This window comes from Perca flavescens, chromosome 14 (assembly GCF_004354835.1).
Source record: "Perca flavescens isolate YP-PL-M2 chromosome 14, PFLA_1.0, whole genome shotgun sequence".
In the NCBI taxonomy this organism is placed as follows: domain Eukaryota; kingdom Metazoa; phylum Chordata; class Actinopteri; order Perciformes; family Percidae; genus Perca; species Perca flavescens.
In genome coordinates, this window is record NC_041344.1 from 17296805 (window position 1) to 17312632 (window position 15828).

Consider the following 15828-nt stretch of genomic DNA (forward strand, 5'->3'; position numbering starts at 1 on the left):
AGTGAACATGCTGTTTGCAAATGAGGAGCTGCAAGGTGTAGATATTCCCATCCAATATGCACTTGTATTTGAGACATGCGCACACTGTTTATTTTCAGGGATGTGTGATTTCTAGAACATTCACACGGCTTTGAGGAATCTCCTCTCTTCTCCCTACTGCAACAAATACAGCCTTACATCAGCAAAAACCCACAGCAAGTCCTCAGTGAAGACGACTTTCAAGAATGACATATTGACTCTTTCCTATATATTTTTTACTTTACTAAGGGAAGTGTAGAGAGAGAGAGAGAGAGAGAGAGAGAGAGAGAGAGAGACAGAGACAGAGACAGAGACCGAGAGAGATTCAGGAGACGAAGACATAAGTTGAAATCAATCACTCAATTTAATTGGTCACATGAAATCGTACGAGGTACAATTCCAGTGAAATGTTATCTCATCAGCTCCTTAAACTTGTGCATGTCATCATAAAGCAAAATGTGTCCGTCAGATCGGCACACAGAAAAAGAGTCAACCGGTTCAATGGCACCGGCACTCCAGGATCCAGCTAAGTCTAAGCAAAAGGACACCACAGCTCCCGATATCCCGCTGGCAACCAAAGGAAGCATGGAGGCCAGCTCACCGTCCGACGCCTGCATGGCAATGCTACATACATCCAAGGGTGGACTGGACATCTGGCATACCGGGCACTTTCCCGGTGGGTTGATGTGCTTTTTGGCCGACCGCCGACAGATTATTTCCTTTTGTCCGGTCCATGAACCAGCCCATAAAAGTAGTAGGCCTAGATTGTAGGCCTAGATTGGCGGCCCAATGTTTTTTCAATTGACACTGGGCTGGCCCAAAACACTAGTCAAACATAGGCTAGGTTTTTTATCCCTACACATACACCCCCTAATTTCACAATGAAATGGACTAGTCCGTAACGGTGCGCGGCACGAAAGATAAACACACACGAGGTCTGCCTGAATGGCCAGCTGTTTCTTTTTCTCACGCAGCTCTGCACCTCCTTTGCGTTTCTTCTCCATGATCTCTATCACTGTTCTAGCCTGGCAGATGTACACTGAAAGTTTGTCATCTTTTGCCAAATATTTATCAGCGTCTTTTGTGTGTTCTTTCGTGCCACGCACCGTTACGGACTAGTCCATTTCATTGTGAAAGTAGGGGGTGTATGTGTAGGGACAGAAAACCTAGCCTATGTGATATTTTTGACTAAAGTGTTTTGTGCCAGCCCAGTGTCAATTGAAAAAACAATGGGCCGCCAATCTACAAAAGCCTACTTTTATGGGCCGGTTCATGGGTCGGACAAAAAACGATGTGTTGGCGGTCGGCCCAAAAAGCACATCAGACCACCGGGAAAGTGTCCGGTATGCCAGATGGCCAGTCCGCCCTTGGAGGAGAGGGACAGAGATGAGGGAGTGAGGGTAGAACCTGCGGTAAGCTAACTCCCCTTAAAACACTTTGCCTGTTGATAAAACTGAGCCAAAAACAAGTGGTGGACAAACTGTTGATGATAACACTACAACAATAAAAGAAGTAGGCATGCTACTGTATGATTGCATTAGTTTGGCTAAGTGTGCGGGTATCTGAGCCTTGACTGATGATGATTTTCTCACCGTTTTATTATTATTATTAGGCTACAGTATATTAGCCTACCTTTCATTCAACAAAGTAGCCTACATCTTAATAATAAGTAAAACACCACCTTAAGGTTCATCAAACCTTAAAGGAACACGCCGACTTATTGGGACTTTTTCTTATTCACCGTAACCCCCAGAGTTAGACAAGTCGATACATACCTTTCTCATCTCCGTGTGTGCTGTAATGCTGTCTGACGGCTCCAGCGGCATCAGGCCAGCACAGAACATGCAGGTGAATGGTTCCAGTAATCCTACTGCTCCGAATAAGTGACAAAATAACGCCAACATGTTCCTATTTACATGTTGTGATTTGTAGAGTGACAGCGTGTACAAAAAACAACATAACATGAGACACAGCCATTTTCTAACCGTAAACAAACCGGGAACTATATTCTCAGGCGGAAGAATATAGTACTTGGGCGGAGTGATATGCTCGCAGCAAGCCTGTCTGAGAATATAGTTCCCAGTTTGTTTACTGTTAGAAGATGGCTGTGTCTCATGTTACGTTGTTTTTTGTACACGCTGGACTCTACAAAATCACAACATGTAAATAGGAACATGTTGGCGTTATTTTGTCACTTATTCGGAGCAGTAGGCTAGTTGGAACCAGTTACCTGCAGGATCTGTGCTGGGCTAAGCTAATGCTGGAACCGTCAGTCAGCGTTACAGCACGCACGGAGATGAGAAGGGTATGTATCGACTTGTCTAACTCTGGGGGTTACGGTGAATAAGCTAAATTCCCAATAAGTCGGCGTGTTCCTTTAAGCTTGTGCTTGTATATTTGTGTCCTTAAAGTAGCCTAGATAAATGTGGCACATCGTACAAACTTTCTTAACGAGAAATTTAGCTTTTCTATCTGCATTGGCAGACAAAAACTCATGATAGACCTCTTCAAATTAAAGCACAGGGCCTCTTCAGTCGTGAAATTATAAAAAATAAAAAAACTACTATATATATATATATATATATATATATAGGGAGAGAGAGAGAGAGAGACAGAGAGAGAGCTTGTTTTATAATTCATGAGGAGTATATCGTTTTATTGTATTAATAAATGGCACTTTTTTAAATATTTAATGTGTCAATTCTCACTGATTCTTGCTTACTCGTTACATGGAGTTTTTCAGTAGTTTTAAGGAGTAGGAGTTGGTATACATATTCAGGGAAGCGCAGGGACGGGTGGTATTTGTGATCTTATGATAAAAAATAAAAAAATCTCCTGAGAGAGCTGTAGACTCAAGTGGTGCCAGTTCATATACAGTAATAACCTTGACAAATATATTTCCTATCTTTAGACAAATGTCCACAGCTAATATAACTTGATAGTAGGTACTTCATTTAATAATCTTTGTGTTCATCTATGAAACATTACCAAAGAAGAGCGTTGCGTCTCCTTGTGCATAAATATCCCATCATCTTGGCTAAGAACATGTGTTTTTATACAGGGTGCAGTAATTACAGAGTGCATAGCAGACACGCATGTTCCCTTTGATCAATTTTTCACCAGTAATCATACTGTACAAGTACTGTCTGCAGTTCATTTAGGCAAGCTGATAAATGATAGATTAGTTTAGATGCAATAAAAATCTCAAGCAGGTGCTGAGGAATATGTACAACATGGTTGTTTTATTATTTAAAGTTCATTTAATCGGTTAGGTTGGTTGGTAACAAATGTATTTTTCTGGGATCAGCTGGAATGAGTTAAAATGCCTTTTGAACTGGTGGGAATTAATGCTGCAATCTGTAGTTACAGTATGGTGTTTAAGGTGTGTGTGTCAAATTTCCATATTTTAAAATTTTTGCAGGTAGATGTCAGAAAACTACAGATACCACATTAAACTAAGGTTACGTACGTTAAACCCATGATTACTGCTGATATGGCTATCTGTATCTAATTAAGTCATTTGTAGTTATTTTGGCCCAACACCCACAAAGTCTGTGAAAATCTTAAAGATTAATTTCTTAACTAGGATTTCAAAACGACTTATTTTGGTTTGACCTGTTCATTTTTTTATTTTGCAACAATCTCAGAAGAGTGGAGACTCTGAAGAGAGTCAAAGGAGTCTCAAAGAGACAGTGTCATTGTTACGTTTTGAAAGGAACCAAGGAAGAGGAGATTTCTTGTCTTGCAGCATTGAGTGCACATTTGAGCTTGAGTTAATGTTCAACACACTCTAACAAGTTAATATATGTTTTTAAAGCCTGATCAGTTTGTCAAATAAAAGCATTCATTGTATACCTTCCTTCTCACTTTTTTTAGTTTTAAGAATTACTGATATTAGTTATACATGTGCTACTTTTAATTCTATAAATCATTTTTATTTCTGAGGCTTGCCATCTTATTGTAGAATTGGCTCTTCTTGTCTACTCTACTCTCGCAGGAGAAACATCCAATTTTGTCTTTTTCTTAAGCCCATGCCGTACCTTCGCTTTTATTTAGCAACCTTATTTCCTACTTGCACTCAGCAACAATAGAGAAGCTTTGAGCTACAGGGGGTGGGGTGTGTATACGTGGGTTAAGAGGCAGCCAAGTGGGATAATGGAACTACTGTATGAATCTATAAATGTCATTCCTTCATGTCCCTAAGAGGCGGCCTACTGTCATCCTGCAGTGACCGAGTAACCGGGAGGGAGAGACTGAAATATTCTGTGTGTGTAAGTGAGGCAGAAGCAATGTGGTTACAACTCATATTCTATTTTTTCTCCAACTAGAGATGGACTTTTGTAGTCCATGACCTTGATAAATGCACTTTATTAGTATAAATAGTATATATATAAACGATATATTAATGCATACAGCTCCTCTTGCTCCTCCTTATGTTACTGTTGAAGGAAACATTGAAGTAGTCATGCTGCACAGCTACTACTCCTTTTTACACAGTGTGATGCAAGTTCATGCACCTTTTAGAGTTTTCAAATTGACTATAATAATAATAATAATAATAGGTTTACCAAAAATGATGCAAAACAGCTGAACACATCCAGTCTATTGCAGTCTTGTGGGTGAAAATGTCTAATTTAGGAGACAAAGGATACCAAATAGAGCTGTTAATGAAAGGTTGAGTGGAGGTGTAACACAACCGTTAACAATAAAAAAAAGATGAGGCTACAATGGGCACATAATTATCAAAGTTGAATGCCCAGAGTCTGGAAAAAGGTTTTTACCTCAAATATATCCCATATTGATTCTGAAACAAGGGAAAGGCCTGGATTTGGTGTAAACAGCATAAACCTATAGACCCATCCAGCCTGATGTCAAAAGCTCAGCATCTTATCGGTGCCACAGTAATGCGGCTAAATGTTGTGAACCAGCTGATCCTTTCGTGGGTTTTAGACATAAAGTAAATACGGTTTTACACTATTCCTTTTCAAGCAGGAAAATGCACCTCTTTGTTATATCTTTTCCAGATGGTTTAAAGAACATGAGAATGACTTTATGTTACTCCAATGTCTTGAACAGTCCTGAAAGTTCCAATATATCAATTCAACAGATTGCCTTAATGTGAGGCTGACACACAACATTATTCATATGGCTGAAATTACCACAGAACCTCCACCACAACATAAAGAAATCTGTTGCCATAATAAACTATAAGATGCTGTGAAGGATTTGTGAGATGAAGATATCAAGTAGTGGAGTTTTGCTGCTCTCAAAACTGAGTTTGTCACGGTTAAATGCTCTAGTTGTACAGTAGAACACTTAGATGCACAGCTTCTGTTCACTACACTGCAATTTCTATTCTAATGACATTTCGATGTCACCGCTAACAGTGTAAGCAGGCCCATAGGCAACAAGGAAAGGGCTATGTGTTCCTACACAAAACATTTCTTGTTCAGCCTAAAAGACTGTTTTTCTTGAAAAAGTTATACTGTACTTTTCCAGTTATTGAGTTTTAAGGTGTCATGCTAATGATGTTAAACTAAAGAGGATAATGTCAAGATGATTCTGTAAGCTCAACACTTTCAGCTCTCTGGGTGAACTATCGGGCAGAGAGCTTGTTCTTCTCATCTGCTGCTGAAGTCTTCCACTAAATATTTTAAGGGTGTTTTTCTTAGACCCTGAGAGAGATAGCAAAAGCTATCACTGAGATGTCTTTGTTTTGCCAAGCTGTGCTTCTATTTTCTGTCACTTGCGCGTTTCTCAAATATTCTCCTCATCCCTCTTTTGTTTCTTTCCTCTCTCATCTATCTGCAGTCAAATTGTGCCCTCTTGTTAGCCCCAGCATGAATTGTTTAAAAGCCATGATCTTGGCCAGGGGTGAGAATGTTACAAAGCCAATTTGCACAAAGAGATGAAGCAACATCACACAGGAGTGCACATGCATGCACACACAAGCTACCACACACACGCACACGCACACGCACACACACACACACACACACACACACACACACACACACACACACACACACAGAGAACCCCCCTGGGCATGTGTTACTGTACTCCTTTCTTTAATATCATCTTATCTTCCCTTATTATTTCACTATTTCTCTTTCTTTCTCTAATGCCATTGGGCATACTTAGTACTGTATGTCCTGGGGAGAGTACAACTACTGCATTATGAGGTACAATGCTGCTGTCCAAATATTTATACCTATGCCCTTGTGGCTCCATCTCACTACATTCTCACCTCTAAATCAAAAGCAATATTTCACCGCACAGCATTTTGCACAGTTAAAACCTTGGAGCCAGTATTCAAGAAAGAAATGCTCCAAGTAAATCAATTTCTTATGAAGAATTACATATTATTGATTCACAGTAAGATCTTGTTAATGAGGTGAGTTCAGTAGGAGATATGCATTATTTAAAGATACAGTATGGACGAAGGCTATTATAAAATGTTAATATTTATCATAGCATCCTTTACATATTGTAGAGGCATTCTTTATACAATATTTTAAATATTTCGCAGTCAATGTGAGCTAGTGTAGTATGTCTTTACTTTACTCAAGGTGAGTAGTTTTCAGCAAAAGCATCACACGTTGGGATGGAACACTTGATTAGTGGCCCAGTGATGATGCTGTATTGTAAATCCATCTGTTGTTTTTGTTGTATCAGACTTCTAGCTGGGCCACATGCACACAGTCACCTGGCACACAGTGGGAAAGCCTTCCCTCCCCCACAGCAAACCTGTCTTATCTCCTTTTGTTTTGGTGCACACACACGCACGCACGCACACACGTTATCCAACTGATATCCTCATGTACATACATAGCATGCAGACACATTTTCACTACCTCACACAGATGTGCACATGGTCTAACACTCTTTTTTTTTTTAAGAAGAGTAAGATACAGAGTCACAGAGACAGAAATAGGGAGGGAGAGAGGAGGGAAAAATGTGTTCTATGACCCCAGTCCAAATGAGAGGTCCTTGAAGGGTTTATCTGTCTCTGGCCATTACATAAGGCAACAGGCAGGGGGTTGGAGGACAGAGGGAGAGTGCAGGCAGAAGAAAACCTTGGAAAGAAGGGTAAAGGAGCCTGAGCAGAAAGCACAGAAATACTGACGGCCTCAGTATGTAGACGAAACCAGAAAAAACACACTTTACAGTGCACACAGCAGAAATGCCGACAGACTGACATAGACTTGAATAAGGTGACAGAAACACAAATGCAAAGAAGTGCATACATGTGAAAACATTAAACTCACCAGACCCGACAGTATAAACTCTATAACAGACTCCCTCTCTGTCTGCGTCTGTAAATACTGTCTGTTCAACCATGGACCCAATTAGAGCAACTCTCTGGATGTCTATTACTTTTTTTTCTCCATTTCCCAGAGGAGTGGGAGGAGAGGAGAGAAAAAAAAGCGATAACCCACCTGCTGAGGTACATTACACAGGGATGGAAAACACAATTTCTAAACCATCTGTGACCAGGATTTGAGACAAAAACACTGATTATATCCGCTTTTTTTTCAACTAGAAAATAGATTTTGCGTTTCGATAGATAGATGTCTGAGAATGCACGGTGGTCTTTGTTTTATCTGTGTGTGTGTGTGTGTGTGTGTGTGTGTGTGTGTGTGTGTGTGTGTGTGTGTGTGTGTGTGTGTGCTTGTATGCATTCGTGAGTGTATTTTTGTATCTCTTTGATTGCAGTATAATTTAAGAATGTCTGTCATCTTGGTCTTTCAGTTTTTCATAATCCCCAGGCACATTTGAGGGGGTGTTTAAAATCATCTGACAAATTTAAATTTAGATTCATCCCTCTCACTATTACTTTACAACCCTTAAAACAAAACAACTGCCATAACTCCATGTGTAAAATTATATACCAGTCACTATTGTCCCTTTAATTACAATCATTATGCTCCTTGTGGATCTGTCTAAGTATTTATTCTTCTTTCGTGCCACACAGCTCAGAGCATAATTTCTTAGCATGACGAGCAGTGGGAGCTTATTTATAAAGTATAAAAGGGTCTTTCCCATAATCGTAATATGGATGAAAGTGATCTTTGAAATCAACATAAATCTCACTAAGGTGTTTGGATGTATCAATATTTCTAATGACTGACGAGGAATTCTGGTGTTCCAAGTTGTGCGGACCCTGGCTATGACTTTATTCTGATCATGATAATCCGACAATAGACAGTTACTTTTGCTAGTGCCAGTTCTCGCACTGCACATATGCAATTTTCAGTGACTGGCAGATTTACCACTCAATTCTTAACAACTTTTCAAACAATGGATCCTTGATATAAGACGATTGCTAAACAAAAGTAAGCGTCTCATTAGCCAGCAACCATCAATTTCACCAGCTGAAATGACAACTGGTGGCAGATTTTATCAACCGTAGCTAGTTAGTTAATTAAGCTGTTGGATGAAAACCGTCTCCCATTGACCTTTACTATTTTCTGAATTATATTTAAAGAAAACCCTGAAAAAGGTGTCATAAATACTGTATGTTTATGATGGCTACATGCATGGTAGCTTGCTAAAATAATAAGGTTAAAGCTAACAGTTAAAAAATCAGCAACTTTTCAAACAGTACAGTACTTTTCACAGGCCTGCTATGCCTGTATGGTTTCTAAGCTATGATTTGATGATAAGCTGTTCAGAGGGGTTTAGCGAAAGGTCAGATTCAATTATTTACACTTAAACCTGACTGAGTGCATGGAGCAAAAACCTTAAACAATATGTTACAGCTAAAATAATTACAGTACTTATTATACGTGACAAGGTCTAGTTTTTCTCAGTTTCCACTGGCATTCTTTTAAATGAATGAAAGGTTGCATCCTCCAGATAGTTGAGGCTAGAGATTCTCCATACCTGCAGTGTGTTATATCTGTGTAACCTCCGTACCACCAATTAGCAGACTCCAAGATAGTGTGGAGGCCCATCTTACTCTCCTCCGTCTTTTTGTTATTATTTTTCATTAGCTGTAATGTGTTATTTGGTTTGGCTCAGTCTTTTTAATTTCTCCTCTTTACCAATATTCTCTTTCTATTTGTCTCGAGTCACTCTCCTTCATCCTCCACCTGTTATCGCTATTCTCTATTTTAACCCTCCTCTGCTGCACTGCTCTCTTCTTCCTCTGCTGTCTTTTCTTCACTTGTTCGTCCTCTTTCAATGTTAATTTTTCATCTCATCTTTGTGCCCTCTTTTACTTCCTTCTCTTTCTTCCACCCAAACGCTTCCTCTCTTTCCCCCCCTCCTATGTCTCTCCCCCTCTTTCAGTCTTTTATCACTCGTCTTCCTCCCATTGTCTCCACTCTCTGTCTCCTTCTGTGGCACTCTTTTCAACATTCTGCATCCCCAAAGCATCTATGCTGTGAGGCTATTCCTCCGAGTCTAACTGAGCAAGGATGATCTTAGTGTAAAGATTGATGGCTATAGTACAGTTGAGTAAACAATATTGGGTGTTGAGAGGGGAGACAACATACTCAGGGTTTGCGAACAACACCTGTTAAGCCAGGTGGACACTGCTTGCAACACAGAGTGGAAGGAAAAGAGGCGTGAACAAGTTAGAGAGAGCCCGGGGAGGACAGGAAAGGAAAATAAAAACAAGGTAGGAGAAATAAAATTAGAGAAAATGTGTCATCCATTCAAACACTGTAAATTCCTGATCCATGGCAGATATTCCTGCAATCCTTAAGAATAAGTGGTTAAAAGGAAATGAATGGATGGAAAGATGGACTATTAACATTATCACAATGATAATCCATGTCACTAAATGAAAGAACATTGCAGTTATGGCGTACGTACTTGTGTGTGTGTTTATGCAACTACACGCATGCATCCGTTATGCATTAGTAGGAGCCTTACTGTACAAAGATTTTCACATGGAACTAAAATATTGACACTTAAGCTCATGGAACGAGTTACAATTTCATGTCACTCATCATGTCGCAAATTGCAACAAAAATAAAAATAAAAAAGGGGAGTTAAAATGTGATTATTACATCTTATGAACATCACAATGTGCTCTATCCTTTATGTTATCCTTTGACAGCACAGATTCTATCATCTCTTGAACAAATCCATCTTTAAAGACTATTAATGCCATTAACCTCCTTCAGTGGCTTCACAGGGAGCAAGACCAGCTTGAAAATGAACAGACATATTAAGACACGTCTGCCTGTGTACACATCTGTGTTTACATGCTGCGTGAGTGATGCTTAATTATGCTAATTAGCAAGCTAACTGCATTTTGGTTATGTGTGCATGGAGAAATTTATGAATACCCAGATGAAAGCATACAAGTATGCATACACACATGCACACATACAGGCGCTCAGTCACAGGAGATACTGGATAAAAAGCCAACATGGGATTGTCACATTGTCACTTGGCAACAACCGTGTCACATATAGTAATAAGTCTTTAAACTTTTCAGGACAAGGAAATATTTGGTTTAACAAAAAGACTTGCTAACCTGACTCCGCCAGATGGATTGCTTCGCATTTGCTTGGCATATCCATCTGGGAACTTTCCGTTGGAGAACTTTTGGGAAGGGGCGAAAATACTGGTTAGCTGATTGGATAAACCATCTGTCTATCACCTATGTTGGTGATAGACGGGCCAAATCAACCAATCAGATCAACGAAGCGTATGAAAATCCAACCACAAGCCCCTGCTGCTGCAGTCAAAGCATAGCTTGTTAGCTCAGCAAGCCAGCAACATGTCGGTAAAGGATATTTGCCGTTTGTGTAACAAGAATTTACGAATAAAAGGCACCCTTTCAGGTTCCCGTTCCATATTCCAAAAGAAGGATCCAAGAGAAAAAAGCATTAGCGAGCAGCTAACAGAATTAGGGCTACCGCTGGCTGAAAATACTGGTTAGCTGATTGGATAAACCATCTGTCTATCACCACCTAACCCGCCTCAAAACCAACGCTGATTGGTCCGGTCGTTAGGCAAACGGCTCCAAGATGCCAGACTGATCTGCAAGTGGAAAACTGGAGCTCGCGAGATCAGGACAGTCTCACGAGGCTAAAAACTTGCACCCTCTGTGCTGCCACCTTCTAAATGTCACATCTCAGGCCACGCCCACACGTACCAAAACAATAATTTTTTTCTCCGTCTTCACTGGCATCGTTTCAAGAATTTATGCGTCCAAACGGATCCATTTATAAATGACTCAACACGCTACTTCATATTCCAGGCCTATAGGTGGCGCTGTTTCTGCTACAAAAATTCACCTAAAACGGAAAAGAAGAGGTCGAGCATGCGCATAAAGCTTGCGCGCTGTATACAATCAGTCAGTAGAAGAAGAACCCAAGAAGAAGAAGAAGAAGACAACAAAAATGGCTAGTGAAAGGAAACCTGAAACTACACAAGCATGTAGTCCGCCTTTGTTGCCGTCGCTGTTATGAGACGTCGTTGTGGGATAAGAGGTCGAAGGCTAGAGGTCGAGGGGTGTGGCAATGACATCATCGATACGCAAGTATGCGGCTTCGCCGTCGAAACGAAGATGCAAGGGTAGCGTTTTCAAATTTTTTCACCCTGGGACCAGGTTTCAAAAAAGTTCGTCTTCAGGCAGTGCGTTTACAGGATTCATTTGGACGATTGGCCAAAATGATGCTTTTTGGTGCGTTTGGATGACCCCTCAGAAAACTGCTACCTTTTCTATTACTCCATTAGTTGTCAATTTCTTTTCAGAAGAGTAGACTGCATGCTAATTACCATTTTAAAATATCAGCCAAACCCAATATGTTGATATTGTTGTAATAAGTACTTTTAAACCCATTAAATACTGTTTTATGAATAGAGCTATATATTCATATAGTATATATATATATATAGCATATTATATAAGTATAAGCACATTCAAATGTTTCAAATGTTTCTAAGAGCAATATTTGCTTTTGCTTTATCTCTGAGAGGCAACATTTAAAAGTTGAGTTTGCCCGTGCCTTAGCCATCAGAGACAGTGCAGGAGTCCGCTACTGTGCCATATTTCAATGGTCCAGACCCCACTCATTAAAGCAGCACAAAAGACTAATCACATCTGCAGCGCTTTGATTTACATGCAATTAAAGTTTCATGTGAACCCAGATAAACCAGACAGGAGGAGAGCAGAGAAGAGAAGGGGAGTAGGAGTGCTGTGGGATACAGAGGAGAGGAGATTAAGGATTGGAACAGATGAGACACCAGCCGAGAAAAGAGCAGATGTGTAGAGCATCCAGGCGCAAAAGGAGAGAAAGGTGGGGACAGAAAGGAGCAGTGGAGGTGGGAGAAGACAAGGACAAGAGCAGAGAGAAGTGGAGAGGTGAAGCAAGCCATCATTTGGCAGAAGTGATGACAAAGCACATCAGTGGCAGGTGCCTGCTGTTGCTCCTTTACAGAGGACACAAACTAATAGGGAGAGAGAGTTCTGCACCAGCATTACACTGTGATAGTACCACAATGAGCCAAGCTGCTGGAACAGAGATTAAAAAATGCTACTGATTGTTTTATCTAAAAATATTACTGCCTTACAAATAAAGGGCTTTAAACACAAGTCCATAGATAGTCCATAACTATGCTCTATTTTAGTATCAATCAGTGTGCGTTATGTAATCACAATATCTCATTTGTTGCTATTTTTAATCAGCAAAATGAGCAGCGTAAACCTTTTATTTGATAATGAAAATATGACAAATAATAATAAATGCTCTTCTGCTTGATTAAATCCTTTTATTTGTTCAGTCTTCAACTACTGTGATCTCCATTTTCCTTTTCTTAAAGTGCTCATATTATGCTAATTTTCAGGTTCATAATTGTATTTAGAGGTTGTAGCAGAATAGGTTTATGTGGTTATATTTTCAGAAAACACCATATTTTTGTTGAACTGCACATTGCTGCAGCTCCTCTTTTCACCATGTGTGTTGAGCTCTCTGTTTTAGCTACAGAGTGAGACATCTCACTTCTGTACCATCTTTGTTGGGAGTCGCACATGTGCACTAAGTACTGCTAGCTTGTCAGTTGCAGAGTATGAGGTTGTGCCCAAGGGGGTAAGCTTCGCTTCAGAACTCGAGCCATCTATGGCGCCATTTTGTTGCTAACTGGCCATTACTTCCTGTTAGCATTCCGCTGACCGCCATTTTTTTTTTACGTCACTTGACTGCAAATAACTTTACATCAGAAATGTTTGAAGACTCTATTTGTCCGTTGTTTAGTTCCAAAGAAACACGACAATGTATAAAAGGCTTCATTACCTTGTACCTCACGTTATGGCTCTGTAGCAGATGTTTTTGTAAATATAAGCTAACGATTGTGTCATAACCAAGTGACTTACTGTCGCATATTAGAGGAATTACCGTATAGTACAGGAGAAGCTTGCAGGCAGTTTTGACTTACACGAGCTGTTTAGGTTTAATTACTAATGTTAACTAGCATGTTAGTTAGCAATAATTAACCTGTGCCCATGTTATCTCCTTACATCCACCTACACTCTCTGTATCTGTAAGATTGGGAATGATTGAGATTTCTCTTGACACAGCTACCAGAAGACTTCCAACTTTCAGACACGTTGCTCACGTCACATTCTCTCAGTTGGAGGCTGCGCAGTAAAGCTGGCCATCACCGGAAAAGTGCTTCTAATAGCCTTCACTGGTCTCCGTCCAGAGCAACGGGGTCTATTGGTCCATTATATACTGTCTATGGTCGTGCCACACTAGCAGCTAGGCAAGCATTATAACGTGTGTTACAAAGTGACACGTTCGTCACGGAAGTAAAGGCTGGACTACAATAAAGCTGTTTGGAGCAGTTTGTGAACAGTGTTTTCTCTGGAAGATGGTAAGTCCCTTTGTGGTGGACTTTGGGCTTTTTCACTTTGTAAACCTATAATGTGCACAAAAGAGATATATAACCCAATACAGGAAACGAAAAAAGCCAAAAAGCATAATATGAGCACTTTAAAAGCTGCTGTTTGGCTGAGACTATTGACTTGTTTACTCAGATGCTGCATTTGGTTATGTAACATTATGATTAACCCGTAAGCATAGTCTGCAGCCACTTGATATTTCCATTTGAAGGCACTGCTCTATAAGAAGGTAATGTGATGGATGTGTCTTGACAAGGAATAGAAACTGGTCAAGTGCTAAGCAAAGCAGCCAAGAAGTAGAGCCAAACATGTCAGGGTGAAACGGAAACGGGGGCTATACAACAATAAGCTAGCATATTTGGCTAGCTCGGCTAAATAATTAAACACACATTGATGTCATTATTTTCAAAAAGCCACAGTCATAAACACACACAATAGGTATCTACTGTGGGTGGGGGCACCAGTGTGTGATCATTCACTCATCACCCAGACACACAAAAGGTTTTCAGGAGAGTCAAATGCAAGGTTGGGCAGTAAATAACATTCTGAAAATGACAGTGGGAGAAAGGGAGTGAAAGCGAGAGAGTGGGGGGGCGGGTGCAATAATAATGAAAAGCAATAAAAGGAGGCCCAATCTTCCAGATGTGATCTGCACATCAGTCAAGGCAGTCAATGTGTGTGTGTGTATGTGTGTGTGTGTGTGTGTGTTCCCAATGAGGGTCTCAGATGAGTCAAAATGAGTCACATCATTTTATCAATCACCCACTTACAGTACAGCAATGCTGTGTGTGTGTGTGTGTGTATGTGTGTTTTCGCCCACTTAATATACACACACACACACACACACACACACACACACACACACACACACACATACACTACAGTATGTCATTATTTTCACTCTTTCACAATTATTACTTTGGCTTAACAGAAACACACTGTTTTTGGTCAAGGTTAAACCAAACACAGACTGTGCTGTATTTCCATGGGAAAAAAATAAATACACATCAGTTTGACAGTAGTTAATAACATCAGCAAGTCACCTGGTCTTTTTTATCTTACTGAAAAGATACAGCTGGCCTCACACTGTAACAACACACTCAGGCATGCTCCCACACACTCCCACATTACACACCTCCCAGAGCTCTCTTTCCAACATTTAAACATGTACAAGTATGCACACACAAGCGTGCATTATCCACCTTTACTTTCACTACTGTAGATATCATCTTCCCTTATACGAACTGTTACACAATTAAACTCTTGGCATCTTCACTCCCACTCACTACCTTTCTGCTGTCACACAGACGTCACATTGCAGGGAAGGTTCCTTTCAAACACTCCCTATACCACACATACATTTGGCATACTGAAACACACACACACACACACACACACACACACACACACACACACACACACACACACACACACACACACACACACACACACACACACACACACACACACACACACACACACACACACACACACACACAGATCACCACTTCCAATTACAAAAGAAAATAAGTCACTCACAAGAGTTCCTTTGGCTCCCGTCTGTTGCAGCAGGCGAGGTGGACATCCCAGCAGGATGTTTTTTTTCCCCAAAAAGATAACCAAATGGGAGGGAGGGGGAGGCAGACAGCACGATGATAGTACACTGAAAACTCCACCGATCACAACACCTGCCCACCACGCATCCTCACGCTGTCTCTCACTCTACACACATGCTCCTCCATACAAAAGATGTTCCAGAAAGGCTCACACACATTCTCTTCCAGATCAGCTCGCACGCTTACACACACTTAAATAGTGACCGTTCACACACACACACACGTGCATGTATGTATGTATGGATCAACGCTGCACCAGTGTCTAGCTGTGGCGTGGAGACTGCTGAGGCTGACAGTAGAGAGAGAAAGAGAGAGAGAGAAGCAAAGACG

General features: G+C 40.5%; 1 protein-coding gene across 4 annotated transcripts in view; it reads right to left on the reverse strand.

The window, feature by feature from the left end:
* The window catches only part of dtnbp1b (dystrobrevin binding protein 1b), a 79367-nt gene that overhangs the window by 22211 nt on the left and 41328 nt on the right, over positions 1 to 15828 (reverse strand). The window contains exon 1 of one of the 4 annotated variants that reach the window (XM_028597676.1): positions 15422 to 15786. The exons of the other annotated variants lie outside the window; for them this stretch is intronic. Within the exon in view, the coding sequence (XP_028453477.1) occupies positions 15422 to 15467 (46 nt within the window). The 5' untranslated portion in view covers positions 15468 to 15786. Of the gene's footprint in view, positions 1 to 15421; positions 15787 to 15828 lie in introns of those variants that run through there. 4 annotated transcript variants of the gene reach the window in all.